At 38.1% G+C, this 19796-nt stretch overlaps 1 protein-coding gene across 1 annotated transcript in view; it reads left to right on the forward strand.

Annotated features, from left to right (window-relative positions):
- The window catches only part of LOC134343336 (sodium channel protein type 9 subunit alpha-like), a 144054-nt gene that overhangs the window by 103840 nt on the left and 20418 nt on the right, over window positions 1-19796 (forward strand). The window contains exons 17-18 of the mRNA XM_063042020.1: window positions 3190-3327; window positions 7990-8103. Of these exons, the coding sequence (XP_062898090.1) occupies window positions 3190-3327; window positions 7990-8103 (252 nt within the window). The remainder of the gene's footprint in view (window positions 1-3189; window positions 3328-7989; window positions 8104-19796) is intronic.

The raw sequence follows: 19796 nt of genomic DNA on the forward strand, positions 1-19796 counted from the left end.
TTTAGGATATAGGTATTATGATAATATTATTGAGTTAACTTACAGCGAAATAAATTCACAAATACTTAAAACTCCAGTCAAATCATCCAATTTCCTTTGATTTCAGTGAAGTCCAGCTATGCCAAAGTTGGTGGAGAAGTGAATCATTAACAAAACAGAGTTAAATGCTCCAATGGATAAATGATTAGATTAGTAGATAAATTACCAGATTAGTATATCAAAGATCTGGACGAATGATCCAGCAATGAGATAGTATTCCACCTAGACCGCTAATGATTTTCATTTGCTAATTGGATTTTTTTAATAAATGCTCAATGCTGTGATGATGAATATCAATTAGTTGGGTTGTTATGTAAACAGATCTACTTCACCAATCCTCAGTGCATTACTGATCTTGCTTATCAATAAGTTGAAACCATTCAGACACCACGCAAAAAATGAATCCTGATCCAACATTTCTCACAACCTGATCAACCTTCCAGAGTCCCCCTCAAAAATGTCTGGACAATGGTGTCTAAACTGGGACAGATCAGTCAGGCAAAAATCTGAAAGACTTTTATTCTCAGAATTATACCTTTCACCCAGCTCCCCAGAATACTCCATCACAATCCCTAGAAATGTCCTGGCCCACCAACAGGACAGAACCAGGAGGGATGGCAGTAAAATTGCATACCGGAGCAGTAGAGTTGGCTCTGGGAGTTCTCAGCATTAACTTCAAACTCCATGATGTTTCATTGGATCAGATCAAACATGGGCAAGAAAGCCCCCTCCTCATTATGAACCTACCAGATCTCTACTAGTCCTACCACTTCTGAGACCCCAACACTGTTCCAACCCATAAGGACCCCATTCCCCCTGCAGCCTCCACGGCCCCAGTTTTCATCCAATAACTTCTGGGGCCTTGTTACCTTTGCAATTGTCACTTAGCATCACAGTTCCCACAACATATAGTCCCTGGGTCTTCACTTCCGGTCACCTAAGCCCCTTTTGAAGTTTTTCTGCTTTGAAGAAGCTGCAGTATGGTGGTGCATGTTGAAGCTCAGGGTTTTGCTTGCCAAATAATGTTCTACAATCAAAGCACATTCATCAAGAATGGACTTCTATTATTCAGGACTGTCCCACCCAAATGGGATGGGTGGTCAGCATAGTTCCTACTTTGACATTGACAGCAGCTTCCAGATTCTAACATTAACTCACACATGTCTGGAAACGCGAAAGATGATTTCAGTTTCAAGAATTAACAATGGGAAACACTGCCAGTTTAGCCATCATCACTCCAACAAAATGGTGGCCATCTTATTCTTTCAATCTAAAGATTCTGTAAAGATCTTTAAAAATCCAGACTACCAACTGGACAAACAGAATTGTGAATACCCATGCCAGCGGTGGTAACTTCCACGATATTTTCCCCATTTTAAATTTTTAAAACTCAATATTAGAATGTATACAAAGAATAGAAATCCAGCTTCCAATTCCATTGGACCTGCTTCCTTCTGACGTTATCAGAATGCATCCACTTTATATAAGATGCATTGCAGTAAGCGATTACTAAGCTGCTTATCTTTCAATAATAAATGCATATTTAATCCTTAATTTGAGGTACAGGTAGTTCTATCTATTTACCAGCTGAAGATTTAATGTTGTGGTATTTGTATTAAAGGCATAATTTGATGATCATGTAAATTGATTAAATAATTAATGTAATCTAATTAATGCCTACATCTGAAGAAAGCAATTTTTGCTAACAATTCAGAAAATTAACATAATTTGCCATTTCAGAAGACTTTAATGGCAAAATAAGATCACCAGAAGAATTGCAGGAGTCTGAACTCAAAGGCGAAAGGCAAAACCCTCATCATATTAAAGAAGTATTGGATATGCAGCTGAAAAATTGTAACCCGTGGGACTATGGCTCTAGTGCTGGAAGATGGGATTAAGCTGGAGATTTCATTTTTGACTAGCAGAAACATATTGGGCTGGATGCTGTGGAATGGAATTTAAACTGTTACAATCCTATTGGAGAATAAAACATAGAACAATACAGCACACATAACCTTATAAACCTCTATCAAATCTCCCCTAAGCCTCCACTACTCCAGAGAAATCAACCCAACTTGGTACAATCTCTTGTTATAGCACGTGCCCTCTAACCCAGGTAGCATTCTGATAAACCTCTTCTACACCTGCCCCAAAGCCTCAACATCCTTCCTATCATGGGCACCAGAACTGTATGTGATACTCCAGCACAGCCTAACTAGCGTTTTATAAAGGTGCAACATCACTTACTGACTTTTGACTCAACACCTAAACTAATGAAGGCAAGCATGCCATATCCCTTCTTAACCATCCTATCAACCTGTGTATCCACTCTTAGGGAGCTATGAACTTGGACCCCAAGATCCCTCTGTTCATCAACACTGTTAAGGATCTTGCCCTTAGCAGTGTACTGTCTCTTTATATTTGACCTACCAAAGTGCAACACTTCACATTCAGCTGAGGTAAACTCTTTCTGCCATTTCTCTGCCCATATCTGTAACTAATCTCTATCCCACTGTATTCTTTGCCCATTACCTATGCTATCAATAACACAGTAAATCTTTGTATCAGCTGCAAACTTACTAACCTACCCATTTTCATCTAGGTCTTTTATATATTGTACATCACAAACAGCAGAGATCCCAGTACAGATCACTGCAGAACACCACTAATCATAGACCTCAAGCTCGAATGAGTCTCTTTAATCACTACCCTCTATCTTCTATGGACAAGCCAGTTATGAATCCAAAGAGCCAATTCACCACTGATCCCATGCATCTTAATGAGCCTCCCATAAGGGACCTTGTCAAATGCCTCACTAAAATCCACAGCTTTACCTTCATCAATCACCTGCATCACCTCATCAAAATCATAGTCATAGTCATAGTCAAAGTCATACTTTATTGATCCCAGGGGAAATTGTTTTTTGTTACAGTTGCACCATAAATAATAAATAGTAATAAAACCATAAATAGTTAAATAGTAATATGTAAATTATGCCACGAAATAAGTCCAGGACCAGCCTATTGGCTCAGGGTGTCTAACCCTCCAAGGGAGGAGTTGTAAAGTTTGATGGCCACAGGCAGGAATGACTTCCTATGATGCTCTGTGTTGCATCAAAATGAATACTGACTTTTGTACTATCTTCTGCAGATTGACCTTCAACCAGAAATGGGTGCAAATCCATACAGCCTCTTCTACTTCGTAGCTTTTATTGTCATTGGAACATTTTTTACTCTAAATCTTTTCATTGGTATAATTATTGATAATTTCAACACCATGCACAAAAGGGTGAGTACTATACATTTTTTACTATAGAAATAATATTTGTAGTTGTTTTGTTTGTGCAATTTTGGGTTTTGGAATCCATGGACTCTAGGGTCCACAAACATCTACATAATGGGTGAAGTTGTAGCTGGATATCCTACTCTTTCTCTTCCTCCATCATCCTCTCCATATTTTAAAAAAAACTTTGATAGCACTTAAAGAACTGTAATACTCTATTTTTTTTTTCCTTAATATGAACTCCAGAAGGCTTTTCACAAAGACTTTGGGCTTTAATGTTCATGAAGCCAAAGGCATTTTCAAACAGGCCTTATGCATCTCAGCAATTCCTCTGCAAACCTCCACCAGAGGGGATATTGGAGGATGCAAAAGAAATGTTTTGGAACCATATTTTGGTGAGGGTGAATTCTGTGGAAAGCCTGGAGAGGTGAATCTGCTGTTGAGACAATAATGAGAAGGAAGGTCAGAAATGGAGGATTATTACAGTGGAGAAAACATGCCTTCTTACCAGCTGTGGCCTTTCTGTACCTGCAGAAATATTAAATTTTGCTGGCTCTAATATGGCCTAATGAGCCATTTAGTTCAAAAGGAATAAATGATGAACAATTACTGCTGACCTTGCCAGCAATACAGAAAAAATTAATAAATAAACATTTTTGGTGTTTTTACTGGACAAATAAGATCAGAGAATAGCATGACATGGAAAAGCAGAAGTAATGAGCACAATATGAACATTGTAACCAAATCTGGTCACTGCACTAAGGGGAAAATTTGATAGCTCTAAAATAGAGAAGATATAACCAAAATCAGAATCAATTTTAATAGCACTAGCATATGTCATAAAGTATGTTGTTTTTCAGCAGCAGTACATTACAATACAAAATTTAAAATGGTAAATTACAGTGAGAAACCTATATAATAACTTAATTTGTATTTAGTATTTAAATTAAATTAGTTCAAATAGAGAGCCAAAAAAGAAAAAAATGTGAGGTAGTGTACTTGGGTCCATTCAGAAATCTGATGGTGGAAGGGAAGAAGCTGCTCCTAAAACATTGAGTGTGTGTCTTCAGGCTCCTGTACCTCCTCCCTGATGGCAGCAATGAGAAGAGGCCATGTGAAGAGGTGGTTAGGGTCCTTAATGATGGATGCCGCCTTTTTGAGGCATCACCTTTTGAAAATGTCATTGATGCTGACAAGGCTAATGCCCAAGATGGAGCTTTCAGCAGCTTGAGCTGATCCTGTGCAGGGTCCCTCCATACCAGACGGTGATGCAACCAGTTAGAGTGTTCTCCATAATACATCTGTAGAAATTTGTGTGAGTCTTTGGTGAAATACCAAGTCTCCTCAAACTCTTAATGAAGTATAATCACTTTTGTGCTTTCTTCAGAATTCCATCAATATATTGGGCCCAGAATAGATAGATCTTCAGAGGTGTTAACATGCAGGAACTTACTTGAAGATTCAGTTAATCCCAGAAGAGTTAACTGATAGGACAGTAACTGAGGAGAAGGAAGTGTTAACACGGGCTAATATTCAGAGTAGCAGGTAATGTTGATTGATTAATAAATTGGGGTGAATTTGGAGTGAATTAGATCAAGGCATTTAATAGTGGGACTCAAAGAAAAGTTCTGCAAGGGGAGATAGGAGAAACTAGACAAAGATGCAAGGCCAGACATAGGGTATGGAGAACCTGACTTGTTCATAAGAGAGAGCAGTGGCAGAGACTGCTGAATGGATGGCCTAAATCACAGTGACATGTTGACAAACTCCTCAGACTTGAAGTTTTGCATAAGGATTTTAATCATCGACATAATTAATAAGACAAATTGCAAACTAAATTGAATGCTGATAAAAGTGAAGTATTGTTCATGAGTTCTGAAAGCATGAATAAGTTGAAACTGATTGGAATTAAACTATCAAGGGAAGATTTAGAGAGCAACGTTGGAGTGATGGCAGATTTATCACATTCAATGTCTAGACAAATTGGGAAAGCAATTAGAAATCCAATAGTGTAAAGATAATTGAGTGCAGTCTCCAGTGGCTATACTAAAAGGTTTAAAGTGCATTGGCAGAGCTCTCATAAAGTTCTGCTTGAATCATGATTTTCATAACACATATTTATGTTTTGAAACGGATGTAAAATTGAGCAGCCGGGCTCAGAGCAATTTGGCCTAGAGTAGAGCAGAAATAGAACAAATTTGAAAGAAATTATTTAATTGAGACCTAATTTAAATATATAACACTATAAGATTGCCCAACTTAATATAATTGACAGAATTATTTCAGATTTAGTCAAGAATATTTGAAGGAGTGATGAGTAAACTTAAAATAGTCATGGAAAATTACAAATTTTTCATATGATTTCCAAATTAAACTGACAAAGTCATTGGGGATGTTTATACATTTAGAGATGATCAAACTGAACCCATTCATTTTTATGTTTTTATAATTTTATGCTCAGAATTGATTAGTTTAGTCAATGAGTGCTGCAATAGTCAGCACTGCTCCAGGAAATCTGGTTCACTCCTAATCCTGATCCTGATCCTGATCTCCGGTGCTGGTGCTGTCCATGTGGAGCACGAATGATCTCCCTGTGATGATGGGTTTCTGCCAGATGCTCTAATTTCTTCCACATCCCAAAAATGTGCCAATAGGTTAGTTAGCTGCTATAAATCCCCCACCACCATCAATGGCAAAAGAATCAAAGGGGAGTTGATGGGAGAGGGGGAACTCCCTGAAGGGTTAAAGAGGTAAAGGGGAAGGGGACAAATAGAATTTCTCTGCATCAGGCTAGCATGGAACTAAAGGCTGAATGGCTGTTTTATATTCTATAATATCTAAGTGTGTAAACTGTTTCCCTTTCAACCAAACCAAATGTGATGCTGGAACACAAATATTACAATATAGTTACTGAATTAAAAAATAGCTCTAACCTAACAAAACAAACACTTGGCACAATTACAAGTAGCACTGGCTGCTCTTTATATTACAATTCTGAAATTTTGTTCCATTAACTTCAGGTACGTTCAAGTAACACTGACCATAACCTGCCCAGTTTGGATTCCAGCAGTTGACATACAGCTTCAGATCTCTTTTCATTGTTGGACAAAACATGGGCAAAAGAGTTCAGTTAGATGGATGGAGAATAACTGCCACACTGACACCATGTGTGGGATCTAGTAAAATCATAAAATCAAATTTATTGGCAGTCATGGATAAATTCTTTACTGATTGACTGGTTCCATTGGTAACATAAACACAGGTGACTGTTGTTGCAAATCAGTAACTTCAGATCCAGACCATTTATTAGAGGAGTTTAATAATGTGGTGTTCCATGCTCAAACATCTTTAACTGGTTCACCAATGACCTGCCCTCCACTATAAGGTCAGAAGTGGGTCAACTGCCCAAGATTCCACAGATTTCCAGTCCAATTGCAACTCCTCAGTTAGTGAAGCGATAAGAAATTTGCAACATTCAGTATGGCATTGATAAGTGTCAAATGGCTTTCATTTTACATTAGTAGATCTCTAACAGGAAAAACTGGAACAAAGATGCATTTCATTTAAATAGCTCCTTCGACCCAGCAAGATATCAAAAAGTGCTTCATGTCAATCAGTATTCCCAAGAGGAAAAACTGTCTGAAATGCAAACTGAAAATGCTGGATATATGCAGGGGGGATTCGGCTGCATCTGCAGAGAGAGAACCAGAGATCACACTTCAGGTTGATGACCTCATTCTGTAAATGTTGTATTTGGCTGCTGCTGATTATAGGGGACCCTGAGTATTCCTCAAGCAATCCAACAGCTTTGCATTGACTTGACATTCCTAATGTCTTCCAAGAAGAAAATTTGATGATTTTTTTTAGAGAAATCTCTGATTAAGATTTAAAAGAAATGATTCTGCTCCAACGTCCAGGCAGGTACCAGTTGGAAATTTTAAAAAGCAAGATTCAGTGCACTTAACCCATTAAACATTCCACTACCTGCAAGTCTTGCCAAGGCTTTTAACTTTGCTAGGTTTTACTACCAAACTTGAAACTTGGCATCGAACACACCCATGGGCATGAAGATGGCATACACTGTTAAACAATCCTTGCTGAAATACTTCTATGAAAACCAAATAGGGAATTAAGTAGGAATCTGGCAGAACTGACTGTCTACTGTCCCACTAACATCCCAACCAAGATGAAAATGGCCTCTATCATTCCTCCCCGATCCTACTGTGAGCCAGTGTGATGCATGCTAATTCCATTATTAGCACAATAAGCCAAAAACAAAATTTTGTTAGAATTGAATAATATAGTCACACCTACTTATTTATTTTTCATTGAATGTGAACTTTAGCTACAATAATTAAAATTAACATTATTTAGTCGAGGCTCATAGACGGCATTGTTTGTTTATTTCTGTTGAAGTTGGGAATTTGGTTGAACTATTGGTTGACATATATGATTCAGTAATTGAAAACAGGCATATACCTCTTTGTTACTGATATTCTCAGAGGGAGTACTGCTAAGTCAAAGAAAACACAACAGAAATTGTATGTCTCACTAAAACAGACAACACTTTGTTAAAATGCTGTAATCACAGCTGAAATCTATGCTGCAATAAGTAAAGATTTTGTCTAAGTTTATGCATTTCTGAATTTCCCATTGCTTTTGTTGCAGTCACGAAAAGAAGGGGCTTTGGTTACAGTTCTCACAGAAGATCAAAGAAGATTTTATGGCACACTTAAACGTCTATGTAAGACAAAACCAGTTAAGAAAATTCCAACTCCAAAGGTACACCTTTATAATAAGAAACTGCATTATTAAAAAAGTGTTCAAAAACTTTTTCATGACTAATATATTTCACAGCTAACAATAAATCATCATTGTTATAGAAGAACTGTATTTATAGAATAAAACAGCATTACAGTTTATATATTTGATGCCCATGATAGCTTCAGGACCACCATCTGTGTACATCTTTACTCCGGTGAACTTTGATGTCCGAGGACAAGAGCCAATCTAAGGGAGGATTAAAGCAGAGTGACAGTGGCCCAAGCCGGCTTTGTACAGAACAGAAAGGCACTCCAGCTCCCTACCCAGCCCTCAAACCTAACACTAGCTGACTTGCTGCTGGCTCTTCCCCAGCTGAGCTACTGGTGATATGGAGACAGCAACCAGTCTATAAGCATATTGCAGGTCCATGATTTGAATTTTAGTGGGTCATCTGGCTCTGGCGGGTACTCAGAGTTTTTACACATTATAGTGTGTTTAGCACATGAGGATTGTATCCGTGCTCATCTCTCCACATTCCTCCAAGTCTAAAACACGAACAATTTCCTCCACTTATCTTTCGAGGAAAATTTGCACCATTACCATAAGACCATAAGACCATAAGACAAAGGAGCAGAAGTAGGCCATTCGGCCCATCGAGTCTGCTCTGCCATTTTATCATGAGCTGATCCATTTTATCCTATTTAGTCCCACTGCCCCGCCTTCTCACCATAACCTTTAATGCCCTGGCTACTCAGATACCTATCAATCTCTGCCTTAAATACACCCAATGACTTGGCCTCCACTGCTGCCCGTGGCAGCAAATTCCATAGATTCACCACCCTCTGACTAAAAAAATTTCTTCGCATTTCTGTTCTGAAAGGGCGCCCTTCAATCCTGAAGTCATGCCCTCTCATACTAGACTCCTCCATCATGGGAAACAACTTTGCCACATCCACTCTGTCCATGCCTTTTAACATTAGAAATGTTTCTATGAGGTCTCCCCTCATTCTTCTAAACTCCAAGGAATACAGTCCAAGAGCGGACAAACGTTCCTCATATGTTAACCCTCTCATTCCCGGAATCATTCTAGTGAATCTTCTCTGTACCCTCTCCAACATCAGCACATCCTTTCTTAAATAAGGAGACCAAAACTGCCCACAGTACTCCAAGTGAGGTCTCACCAGCACCTTATAGAGCCTCAACATCACATCCCTGCTCCTATACTCTATTCCTTTAGAAATGAATGCCAACATTGCATTCGCCTTCTTCAATCCTGACTCAACCTGGAGGTTAACTTTAAGGGAATCCTGTACGAGGACTCCCAATTCCCGTTGCATCTCAGAACTTTGAATTCTTTCCCCATTTAAATAATAGTCTGCCCGTTTATTTTTTCTGCCAAAGTGCATAACCATACACTTTCCAACATTGTACTTCATTTGCCACTTCTCTGCCCATTCTTCCAATCTATCCAAGTCTCTCTGCAGACTCTCCGTTTCCTCAGCACTACCGGCCCCTCCACCTATCTTCGTATCGTCAGCAAATTTAACCACAAAGCCATCTATTCCATAATCCAAATCGTTGATGTACAATGTAAAAAGAAGCGGCCCCAACACTGATCCCTGTGGAACACCACTGGTAACCGGCAGCCAACCAGAATAGGATCCCTTTATTCCTACTCTGTTTCCTGCCAATCAGCCAACGCTCTATCCACGTATGTAACTTTCCTGTAATTCCATGGGCTCTTATCTTGTTAAGTAGCCTCATGTGTGGCACCTTGTCAAAGGCCTTCTGAAAATCCAAATATACAACATCCACTGCATCTCCCTTGTCTAGACTACTGGTAATTTCCTCAAAAAATTGTAATAGGTTTGTCAGGCAGGATTTTCCTTTAAGGAATCCATGCTGAGTTCTGCCTATCTTGTCATATGCCTCCAGGTACTCTGTAACCTCATCCTTGGCAATCGACTCCAACAACTTCCCAACCACCGACGTCAAGCTAACAGGTCTATAATTCCCTTTTTGCTTCCTTGCCCCCTTCTTAAATAGCGGAGTGACATTTGCAATCTTCCAGTCTTCCGGAACCATGCCAGAATCTATCGACTTTTGAAAGATCATCGCTAATGCCTCCGCAATCTCCACAGCTACTTCCTTCAGAACACGAGGGCGCATTCCATCTGGTCCAGGGGATTTATCGACCTTTAGCCTATTCAGCTTCCTGAGTACTTTCTCTGTCGTAATTGTGACTGCGCACACTTCTCTTCCCTGCCACCCTTGAGTGTCCGGTATCCTGCTGTCTTCCTCAGTGAAGACTGATGCAAAATACTTGTTCAGTTCCTCTGCCATCTCCTCATCTCCCATTACAATTTCTCCAATATCATTTTCTATCAGTCCTATATCTACTCTCACCTGTCTTTTACTCTTTATATACTTGAAAAAAGCTTTTAGTATCCTCTTTGATATTATTTGCTAGTTTCCTTTCATAGTTAATCTTAATTACCCAAAAACAAAGGAATGCTCAAAACAATTGCCCTACCTGAAGCCCTTCCAATTCCACCTATGATGTTTTTATGACACTTGGGAGCTACTCATTAGGAAAAAATGCTGAATTGTTGGGTTACACTGGCATAAGATCTGATGAAAAGTTGTATGCTTCTGAAACCAATTGATAAATATTTTCATTGTAAGGTACAAATTAAAATGTGAACTATTATGTTATATTTACAGGAAAATGATTCCTTTTCCACATGCTTAACAACACCTCTAGTAGTGAAAACATAAGCATTAACAGCTGTTAGGTGATAATGGAATAGGCTGTGTGTAAAGCAAGTGTGTACTTCATTACTGAGCACTTGGAAGAGTCTTTGTATAGTAAAGAATAGAACATTTCTTTGTTACTTTTTATTTCTTTGGAAGGTTATATGACTGATCATGTGTGCACTCTATTAAAGAAGGAAGAAATTGGCACTTGTCCATCCTTTAACCACATTGATTTTGTGCAAATAACACCTACCAAACCTTCAAAATCGGACCCAAACCCACAAACTGAAAATGCAATACAAATTTTGATTTATGCCATAATTTATAACTTTACCCCCACCAAAACTCAAGGGTAATAGAGAGTTATTTAATTTTTTTGCCCCTCATCTATCCCAGAAAAGTGCAAACTGTGTTAGAATGAGCCATATCCATAGGAAAACAATGGCAAGTTTTGCTGCCCCATCACTCTTTGTAAACTCTCTTTGTAAATCTCACCAAATTATTCTTTCAGGATCACCACTCACGTAGTTTACTTTCCATCAGCACCTTTGTTGCATAGTTCTCCAGGTTTCAAGATATTATAACTATTAAGTTGTTGTATAAGCATATTTTCTGTACATTCATAAGCACATTTTTCTTTTCATTTTATGGCATCTGAACAAGTAGGAAGAACCTTACCTACATATGCAACAGATAACAATGAAAGTTCTTATCTATGCAATTACTGTTTTTTCATTAAAGTAATGTTGATGGGACCATGACTTCAATGTATCAGGGTCTTCTACCTAACATGAGTACATTTTCTATCATAGGTTATGCTTCCGTTGTAAGATCCTGATTAAACTAAGTATCCATTATAACATAAATTCAATGTCATGTTCAGTGAGATCTGTTGCATAATTTCCTCAACTGAGTTTTACCAAAGGGCGTATCTGCCAGGAGACCATTAAATGTGCATAATTTTGAAAAGTCCATCTAATTGTATTTGCCTGTAGCCAAGACATGTAGTAAACATGCTAATATATTTTAGCTTTCATTACAATTAACATTTTTAATGATGTGTTCGGGATAATGACATGCTTGTGGCTCTATATTTTCTGTATTTTCTCATTTCCTTTCTGTAAGTTGACCACAGTCATTGTGCTCCTGCCTTCTTTTTTATATAATTGATGTTCTGAATTTGTATCTGTCTCATTCTGAACTTAATCAGAAAGGAAAAATGTCACTACCTTTGATGGGTGAGTGCTCAATTGTACATTTGCCTCTGCTGTCATGCCCATGTATTATAAGCCTCTGAATGTGTTAACATTCTTTTATGAACTTACTCTTAATGACTGCAGTATTCTTTAGGTTTGTCTTCCTGTTCACATCTGCAAATGTTCATGGATTACCTGTACTTTTGGTCTATAATTGTAATTGTGTACTTTGATTTTTTTTATATTTCACTGGCCACAATACATTTTCTATTGGCTTGATATTGTTACTAAAATATTTAACAAAACTGCAAATGATTTGTGAACTGCACCTGGCTTCTTATGACGGTGGCATAATATAAAAACAGAGAAAATAGCAGTCCAAAACCACACTTTAGCACATTCTACTATTTAATATCATGAATGGTCCTCAGCCATGAACCACTGTCCTGCCCTGTCCTACATTTCTGTCCACTACTCTCCTGCCCCAATCCCAATAGCTTCTAGCCTTCCAAACTCAGCACTGTGTATAATGTCTATATTCCAAAGATTTAGGACATTCTATAGGAAGAGAAATATCTCTTCATCTTCTTCTCACCTCAGTTTTAAATGACCAAACTCTGAACATAAATCTTTGCCTTATTCCAGAATTCCCAGCTGAAGGAAACTAACTTCCTATAACTGTTCTGATAGTCTTCAGAATCTTATATATCACCATCCTATCACCATTTATTCTTCTGAAATCCAGTGAATACAAACTAATCTTATTCAGTCTCTCTTCGTTGGACAACTACCTTGTGAAAATAAGCTGCTCTGAACCCAATGTAAGAATTTCCTGCTGTATATATGGAGACCAAAAATGCACATAGTCACCAAAATTCTGTACAAATTTAATAACACCTCTCTGCTTTTGTTGTCTAAACCCATCTCAAGAAAGACTAACATGACGTTTGCTTTCCTAACCATTTACTCTACCCACCTGCTTATATTTTATATCTCACAAAACAACACAGTAAGCACTAACATTGACTGAGTTTTCAATTCTTTTCATTTTATTTACTAAAGAACACAACCTTACATGTTCTAACATAATACTTCATCTGCCTGTCTATGTCGCTTTTTAGTCACTTTGCATCCTCCCACGGGTCAAGTTGAAATCTAGCTTGTATCTTCACTAAAGTTAGATTTGTTTTTACAATTTTAACTTTCATCTAACCTATTAACATGAACTGTGACCAGCTGAAGGCCCAGTACTATTTCTTATGTATCCCTGTTGGTAGCAGTTTCCGAACCTGCAAATATTGGAGACCACCAACAGCAGGGAAAGACAAATTATCCCTTTATTCCTACTCTGCTTTCTGTCTTTTCTACTGGTACTCAATACAGACATGTTTGTTATAATGCCAAATCAATAAAATGATTGAATTTGAAATAAACTTTTCTATTGTTCAAGAGATCAACCAGCCGTATGATATCACCACCTGCCAGACATCATCATTCATAATATTTTCACTCTTATCTGTCTTTCCAAGCTCTTTTTTATCCCTTGCTATCCGATATGGATGGCATTCTGTAGCAAACAGTATTTTTTCCATTATACACACACATTCAGCTGGAGGCTAGACATTGGCCATTTTATCCAATTTCCCTCAATCTCTACAGTTCACAATCTGTTTGACCAGCTGGCTTGGATTATTTCACTGTATGAAGTGACATCTCTGTTGCACTCATAACATATAATGATGCTGGTATTGCTTAAGAGCTTTCACTATCTTTTCCTGGCTTCTGCTATACTGCAAATATCACAAACCTTCTAGAGATCTGAACTCCTTTTTTCACTCCCTCAATAATCTGGCTTTAATTTCATTAACTATTATCCCAGATGACTGTCTATCTAATGTGCTCTCAACATGATTTGGCAACAAGTCTATTGTATATTGGTCAATTCTCTCTCTCTCTCTCTCTCTCTCTCTCACTCTCACATTCTCTCCCTCCCTTCCTCCTCCTCTCCCCTCCCTCTCCCCCTCTCTCCTGTCCCTCAGATTGAAACATAGTTTAAGCAAATATTTTTCATATATAGTATGAAATGTTTCTCAGATGTGCCTATTATTGCCTTCAGGTTCCATATTTTCTGTTATTCCTTGAACAGAAATAAAATGCACAGCTTCATTTCTTCCTCATCAGATGAAGTGCTTTCTTTGGTGTCCAAGATCTATAGATTGCCATTAAGAAATCAGTGAATTTTCTTTTTCTCTTTTCAATATTTTTATTGATTTCTTACATAAAAGAATTTTCTTTTTAAATCTTCTCCACACTATTGCAACACTTCCCTGAAATTCAAGAGATCTTGGAGGTTTAAACCTTCACATTCCAACAGTGTGTTAAGCATTGTACCTTATTTGCACAGGAACTGTCAGAAATTGCTTTATGTCTCTGTTTTCAAATGTAAGCCTTCTTCTCTGAGCACATTTGTCAGGAATTTCCACAGGGGTTCTCCAGATTTCCTGACATAACTTTGGCAGAAAGTAAGTAAAATCGACCAACAGCATAACTAGCTAGAAACTCCCATTCCTGTCATTACCACACCATCTCCGATAAAGCTACAGAGGTAGTTTTTGGGAAGTCCCTACCATGAAATTACTTCATTTAAATTTATGTTCATTAAGTTCAAAAGTTCAAGAAGTTCAAAGTAAATTTATTATCAATTTACATATAGATTACCGTATACTACCTTGAGATTCATTTTCTTAGAGGTATTCACAAGAAAAAGGAAATGTAATAGAATATTATAAAATACTATACATAGACAATGGTTTAGTGGGAAAATAAATCATTCGTGACTAAATAGCTGAGCAAACTAGGTGGGTTGAATGGCCTAATTCTGCTCTGATATCTTATGGTCTTATGGTCTTAAAGATGAACATATGCCAATGTGCAAAAGAAAGCAAACAGCAAATAAAAGCAATACTGAGAACATGAGTAGAAAAGAGTCCATGAAAGAGAGCCTGAGGTTGTAGTATCTTTTCAGAGTAGTGGTAAATTAAATTATTCATGTCAGTTCAGGAACCTGATGGTTAGAGGGAAATAACTTCTCCTGAACCTGATGGTGAAGAAACTAAGTCTTCTGTACTAGATGGTGGTAGCAAGGAGAAGGCGTGTCCAGGATGGTGATGGTCTTTGATGATGAACACTGCTTTCATTGGGCAATGTTCCATGTAAATGTGTTCAATGGCGGGGAGGGTTTTGCCTCCATTGGGCTGTATCCATGACTTTCAGTTGGACCACTTCCATTAGGATGATCTTAACCAAAATCAGCTAAAAAGAAAATTAACGCTGAAGTCCATTTAAAATAAATTGATAGGGTGTAAATAGCTTTCTGATGCAATCCTAGTTTCTCAGTGGACAATAATTAACTCCTTTATTCCAATTAAATGTAAAGGAATATGAGGAGGTGAGTCAGAGGTCACTTTGCAGAACAATAACAGTGTCATCTTTGTCAGTAGGTTTGATGACAATTCTGGGGTTGATTAATGAACACAGTGTTTCCTCTGTAGATGGAGGTAGGTTAGAGCAAGTAATACCTGTGGAAAAATATTGATTTGGTCAATCACCCTGTAACGTAAAAGGCTACGAGTCTGTAATATTGACTTAGTTTTACTCTTTCCTCAGATTGTCTGCCAAAAAGAAACAAAAACAGATGCTGTCAAAGCAGCTGGAGATTTTCAGAATCTTTTTAATTTCAGACTTCAAGCAACAACCATGTACAAGATTTCACAGTTTCAGCACTTTCTTCTTTGTCTCCTCTATCCTCATTCATCTTCTTCCCAAACAGATCATCTACAAGTAACAAGTGCTCACCATTCTTTCTTAGCCAGCCGCACCAATATTTGCATCACAGTTTCTCTTGTTCTCCAATATATCATAAATGTTACTCTTGTTTTCTTCAACCCACCCACTTCTCTGCAACTTAAAACATGTTTGATTTCTAGTTATTTCCAGTTCTTATGAAAGGTCCTCAGTCTGAACTGTTAGTTCTGTTTCCAATACAGCCAGATCTATGGACTACTTCCAGCAATTTCTGCTTTTATCTCAGATTTCAAGGATCTGCAGTTTTAGGTTTTGACCTTCTGTACATCATCAGAATTGGGGCACATTGTTGATTAAAAGGATTGAATGTACTGTGCTTATCATCTGGAAATAATCAGCTGTTGGATACTTGCAGCTTATATCAGCTGTGCAAAGTTCCACAAATTGAATATAAAGTGTGTGAAACCACATGAAGTAAACTAACTAAACCTAGAAAAGTTAACTTCAAAATGTCCATCGTCTTAGAACAGAAACAGCACAACCCTTGTCCTCAAATTCAAACACCTTAGAGCCAAAATTTATCCCGACTTTATCAAACTGCTTACATTTTTATCATATGCTGCCATGTCCAATGCATCACCTATAACTTTCACTTCCAGTAAATCATCCAAGTCCATAACTATATATGTTATTTTGCTGCTGGAATTTTCAGCTATGCTTTTTACAATCTTTAGAATTGACTCTTCCAAAATTGTGCTGATTAGACCTCCATCTTTCAAACAGGTAATATTAATTCAACTAGATCTGTGTTTTTCACATCCTGTCCTCCACCCTGCTTGCCTGATACACCTGTTGTGACTGTTCCTTATGGGCTTCAGATCTTCCATTAGATTCAAAACAAAATGTCCATGTGTTTGTTCAATGTTTCTGTCTTTGTATTCAATTCCAGATGATAAACCACACAGAATTTGATTTCTCCAACTCCAGCAACTCATGCTTTCAATCCTTACTTCTCCTTGACACTGCAGTTTTTCATAAAATGATACAGCACAGTGGGAGGACATTGTTTCCAGGTTGCCTCTTTGACAGTCAATTAGTAGCCTTTACTGTTCAATTAATCACACTCTTGTGCATTTCTTACAATATTTCCTGCAATATTTTTCATTTGAAATATCCATCTAATTCCACTTTAACAATTGTTGCTTCATCTGCCTCACAATCTCTTCATATGGTATCTTCCAAGCCACAAATGACTGTACAAAGTTAAGTACAGTAATCCAGATGGAGCCAAAAATGTAATGTAATCTCCTCATCTTTGTAATCAGTGCCTTTTTAATACAGCCAGGATTCCATCTTCACTGCCAGACTTTTCAATATGTCCTACTATTTTCAATTTTTTTAAGATTAAAGTCTGTCACGAGCCTTGCGGCCCATCAGGCCGGTGCTTATGCCAGTTTCCATGGCGTGAAGCGACCGAGAGTACAAGACTCCCCTCCCCCCCCCCACGGATAGAACGCCAGTCTATCACGAGGTTAACCCCCAGCATTTTTGCTGGTACCCAATCTCAGCCGGGTAGACTGAAGCATTGTGTGTTAAGTGCCTTGCTCAAGGACACACACGTTGCCTCGACCGAGGCTCGAACCCACGACCTTCAGATCGCTAGTCCAATACCCTTAACCACTTAGCCACGCGCCACACACTATTTTCAAAGATGCCCCAAATTATCTGTCTTTACATGCTGCTAAGACTTATACCATTTGCTATAATGATTATCATAAAAGGGAACAAAATCAAAGGTTAGGGGAATTGCAGAATATAGTGATGCCCTGAGAAGAACAGATTTTCTCACCAAAAGCCAGGCGACATATCCTGATGTTTTTAATTACAAAGAAGCAAGTTATTTGAATTTAATCTGAGACTGGCAAGAACCTTTGGAAAAAAATACAAGAGTGTTCTTAACAGCCAGATGATGAATTCTGAAAATATTTCCCTAAACCCCTCAGCTTCTCTGGCTGCCTCACCTAATTTGGTATCTTCCCTGTATTTTTGGCCAAGTTGACGGTAGCAATATTGTTCACATGGCAGTCTTTCCTTGTCGCTGGTTATTACAGTGCATTCCATACAAAGCATCATATAGCAATCACAATTTTCTGTGAGTAGAAATCATGACTCATGATGTCAACAGACTACTTTGATTTAGGACAACCCATCTGCTGGAGGCACATGGTAGAGTGAGCAGCATCACTGGGAGGAAAAGAACCATCGACATCTTAAGGGTCAAAGCTCCTCAACAGGATGCAGATTAGCACAAGCCCTGGTACAGTGTTTCAACGCAGAATGTAAACGGTTACTTTCGTTCTGCAGTTGGCTTTGATGTAAATGCTGACAGGGTTCCTGAATATTGCTCCAGATGTATGATAAGAGTTTCATCACACTCCTAATTCATTTGATGATTCATATGCCACAAGTTACCCAGTCTCAAAGTACATTTATTATCAAAGTATGTATACCATATACAGTTTGGACATTCGTCTTATTACAGGCAGCCACAAAGCAAAGAAACGCAACGGAACCCACTTAAAAAAAAAGCCGACACAATGAAAACCGTCAAACACTCAATGTGAGAAAAAATAAACAAATCATGCAAAAAAAAAATAAAGTAAACCAATACCACAAAGAACATGAACCGCAGAGACCCTGAAAGTGAGTCCAGGGCCGTGGAACCAGTTCAGTGCTGCAGTCTCTGACGTGCCCTCATTAAAACCAAACTATTGCTCAGTGGTGACCAGTAGATGCTGGGGCTTAGAACTCAGGACATTATTGAAGGTCACAGTGAGGCACTTGAACCTTTATTTGGTGGAAGTATTCATTGCCTCCCATTTGGTGGCTAAATCCTACTGTAGGCTATTATCAGCTGCTTCCCTAATAGAGAAAGTTGTGAAAGACGCTAAGCATTGTGGAGGTTCATTTCTTTCCCAGCAAGTTATTTCATTGGGCTAGGCATGTGGAATGGCATGCATACCTCAGCTTTTAATATCTTATTAGGGGGAAACCAGTACTCAGTCACGCAGGATGGCCTAGCAAACCTAAGGACATTAAGAACTATGCACTAATATTACCTGTGATTTTCCAAAAACAAAATCAAATGAATATGCTAGTGATAACATTATATTGATGGTCCTAGCTCTAATACACATTCCTTTATTCCAGGTTATCAATAAAAAAATCTGGCATGCAGCCTAAAGGAAAGACGCTATGTAAATGTAAATAGTGCTAGAAATTACTCAACAGATGGCAAAATCTTTCTTGCAATCTTCACGTGTAGAAGGACTTTGCACTTGAAATTCTTCAGTCTTTGCTCGAGCTATCATCTGATGACTCATTGCTTCAAACATATGCAGTTGATCTGGGCCCAATTTTACAACAGCAGCATGAACCAAAATGTTAAAAACTGGTGGAAACTATCTGGACTTCACTGGTATAATTAAGCAAAATTTGGTTACAGATCTACATACAACAAATTTGATAGGAAATGCCAGTTTTAAATCCTTAACTTCATTATTACTGTTTGGGAAAGTTCCCAGAGGGGTGGGTCAGAGAAGGCTGTAGAGAGTAAGGACAGAATAAGAGATAAGTTTCAATCCTGATCTCTGTAGAATTGATAGAACATTTTTTTCATGCTTCACCTGAAGACATTTCTTAAAATAAATTTTATGGCTTATTCTTGATTGCTACAGATAATGAGAATATAATCACAGTTGAAAAAGAGAGAAAGACCCAATTAAGGCAACTTAAGTCATTTGGTTCAAATAATACGACACTTCAGACTTTTCTCAATATGGTGGGATTGAATTACCAACAAAGCTCTGGCAATCATACATTTCTTAAGGACATGCAGGAACCCTGAACTCTCCCCACGTGCCTATCACTTCCCCTATTGCCCCTCATCCTTCC

Source organism: Mobula hypostoma, chromosome 3, assembly GCF_963921235.1.
Source record: "Mobula hypostoma chromosome 3, sMobHyp1.1, whole genome shotgun sequence".
Classification (NCBI taxonomy): domain Eukaryota; kingdom Metazoa; phylum Chordata; class Chondrichthyes; order Myliobatiformes; family Myliobatidae; genus Mobula; species Mobula hypostoma.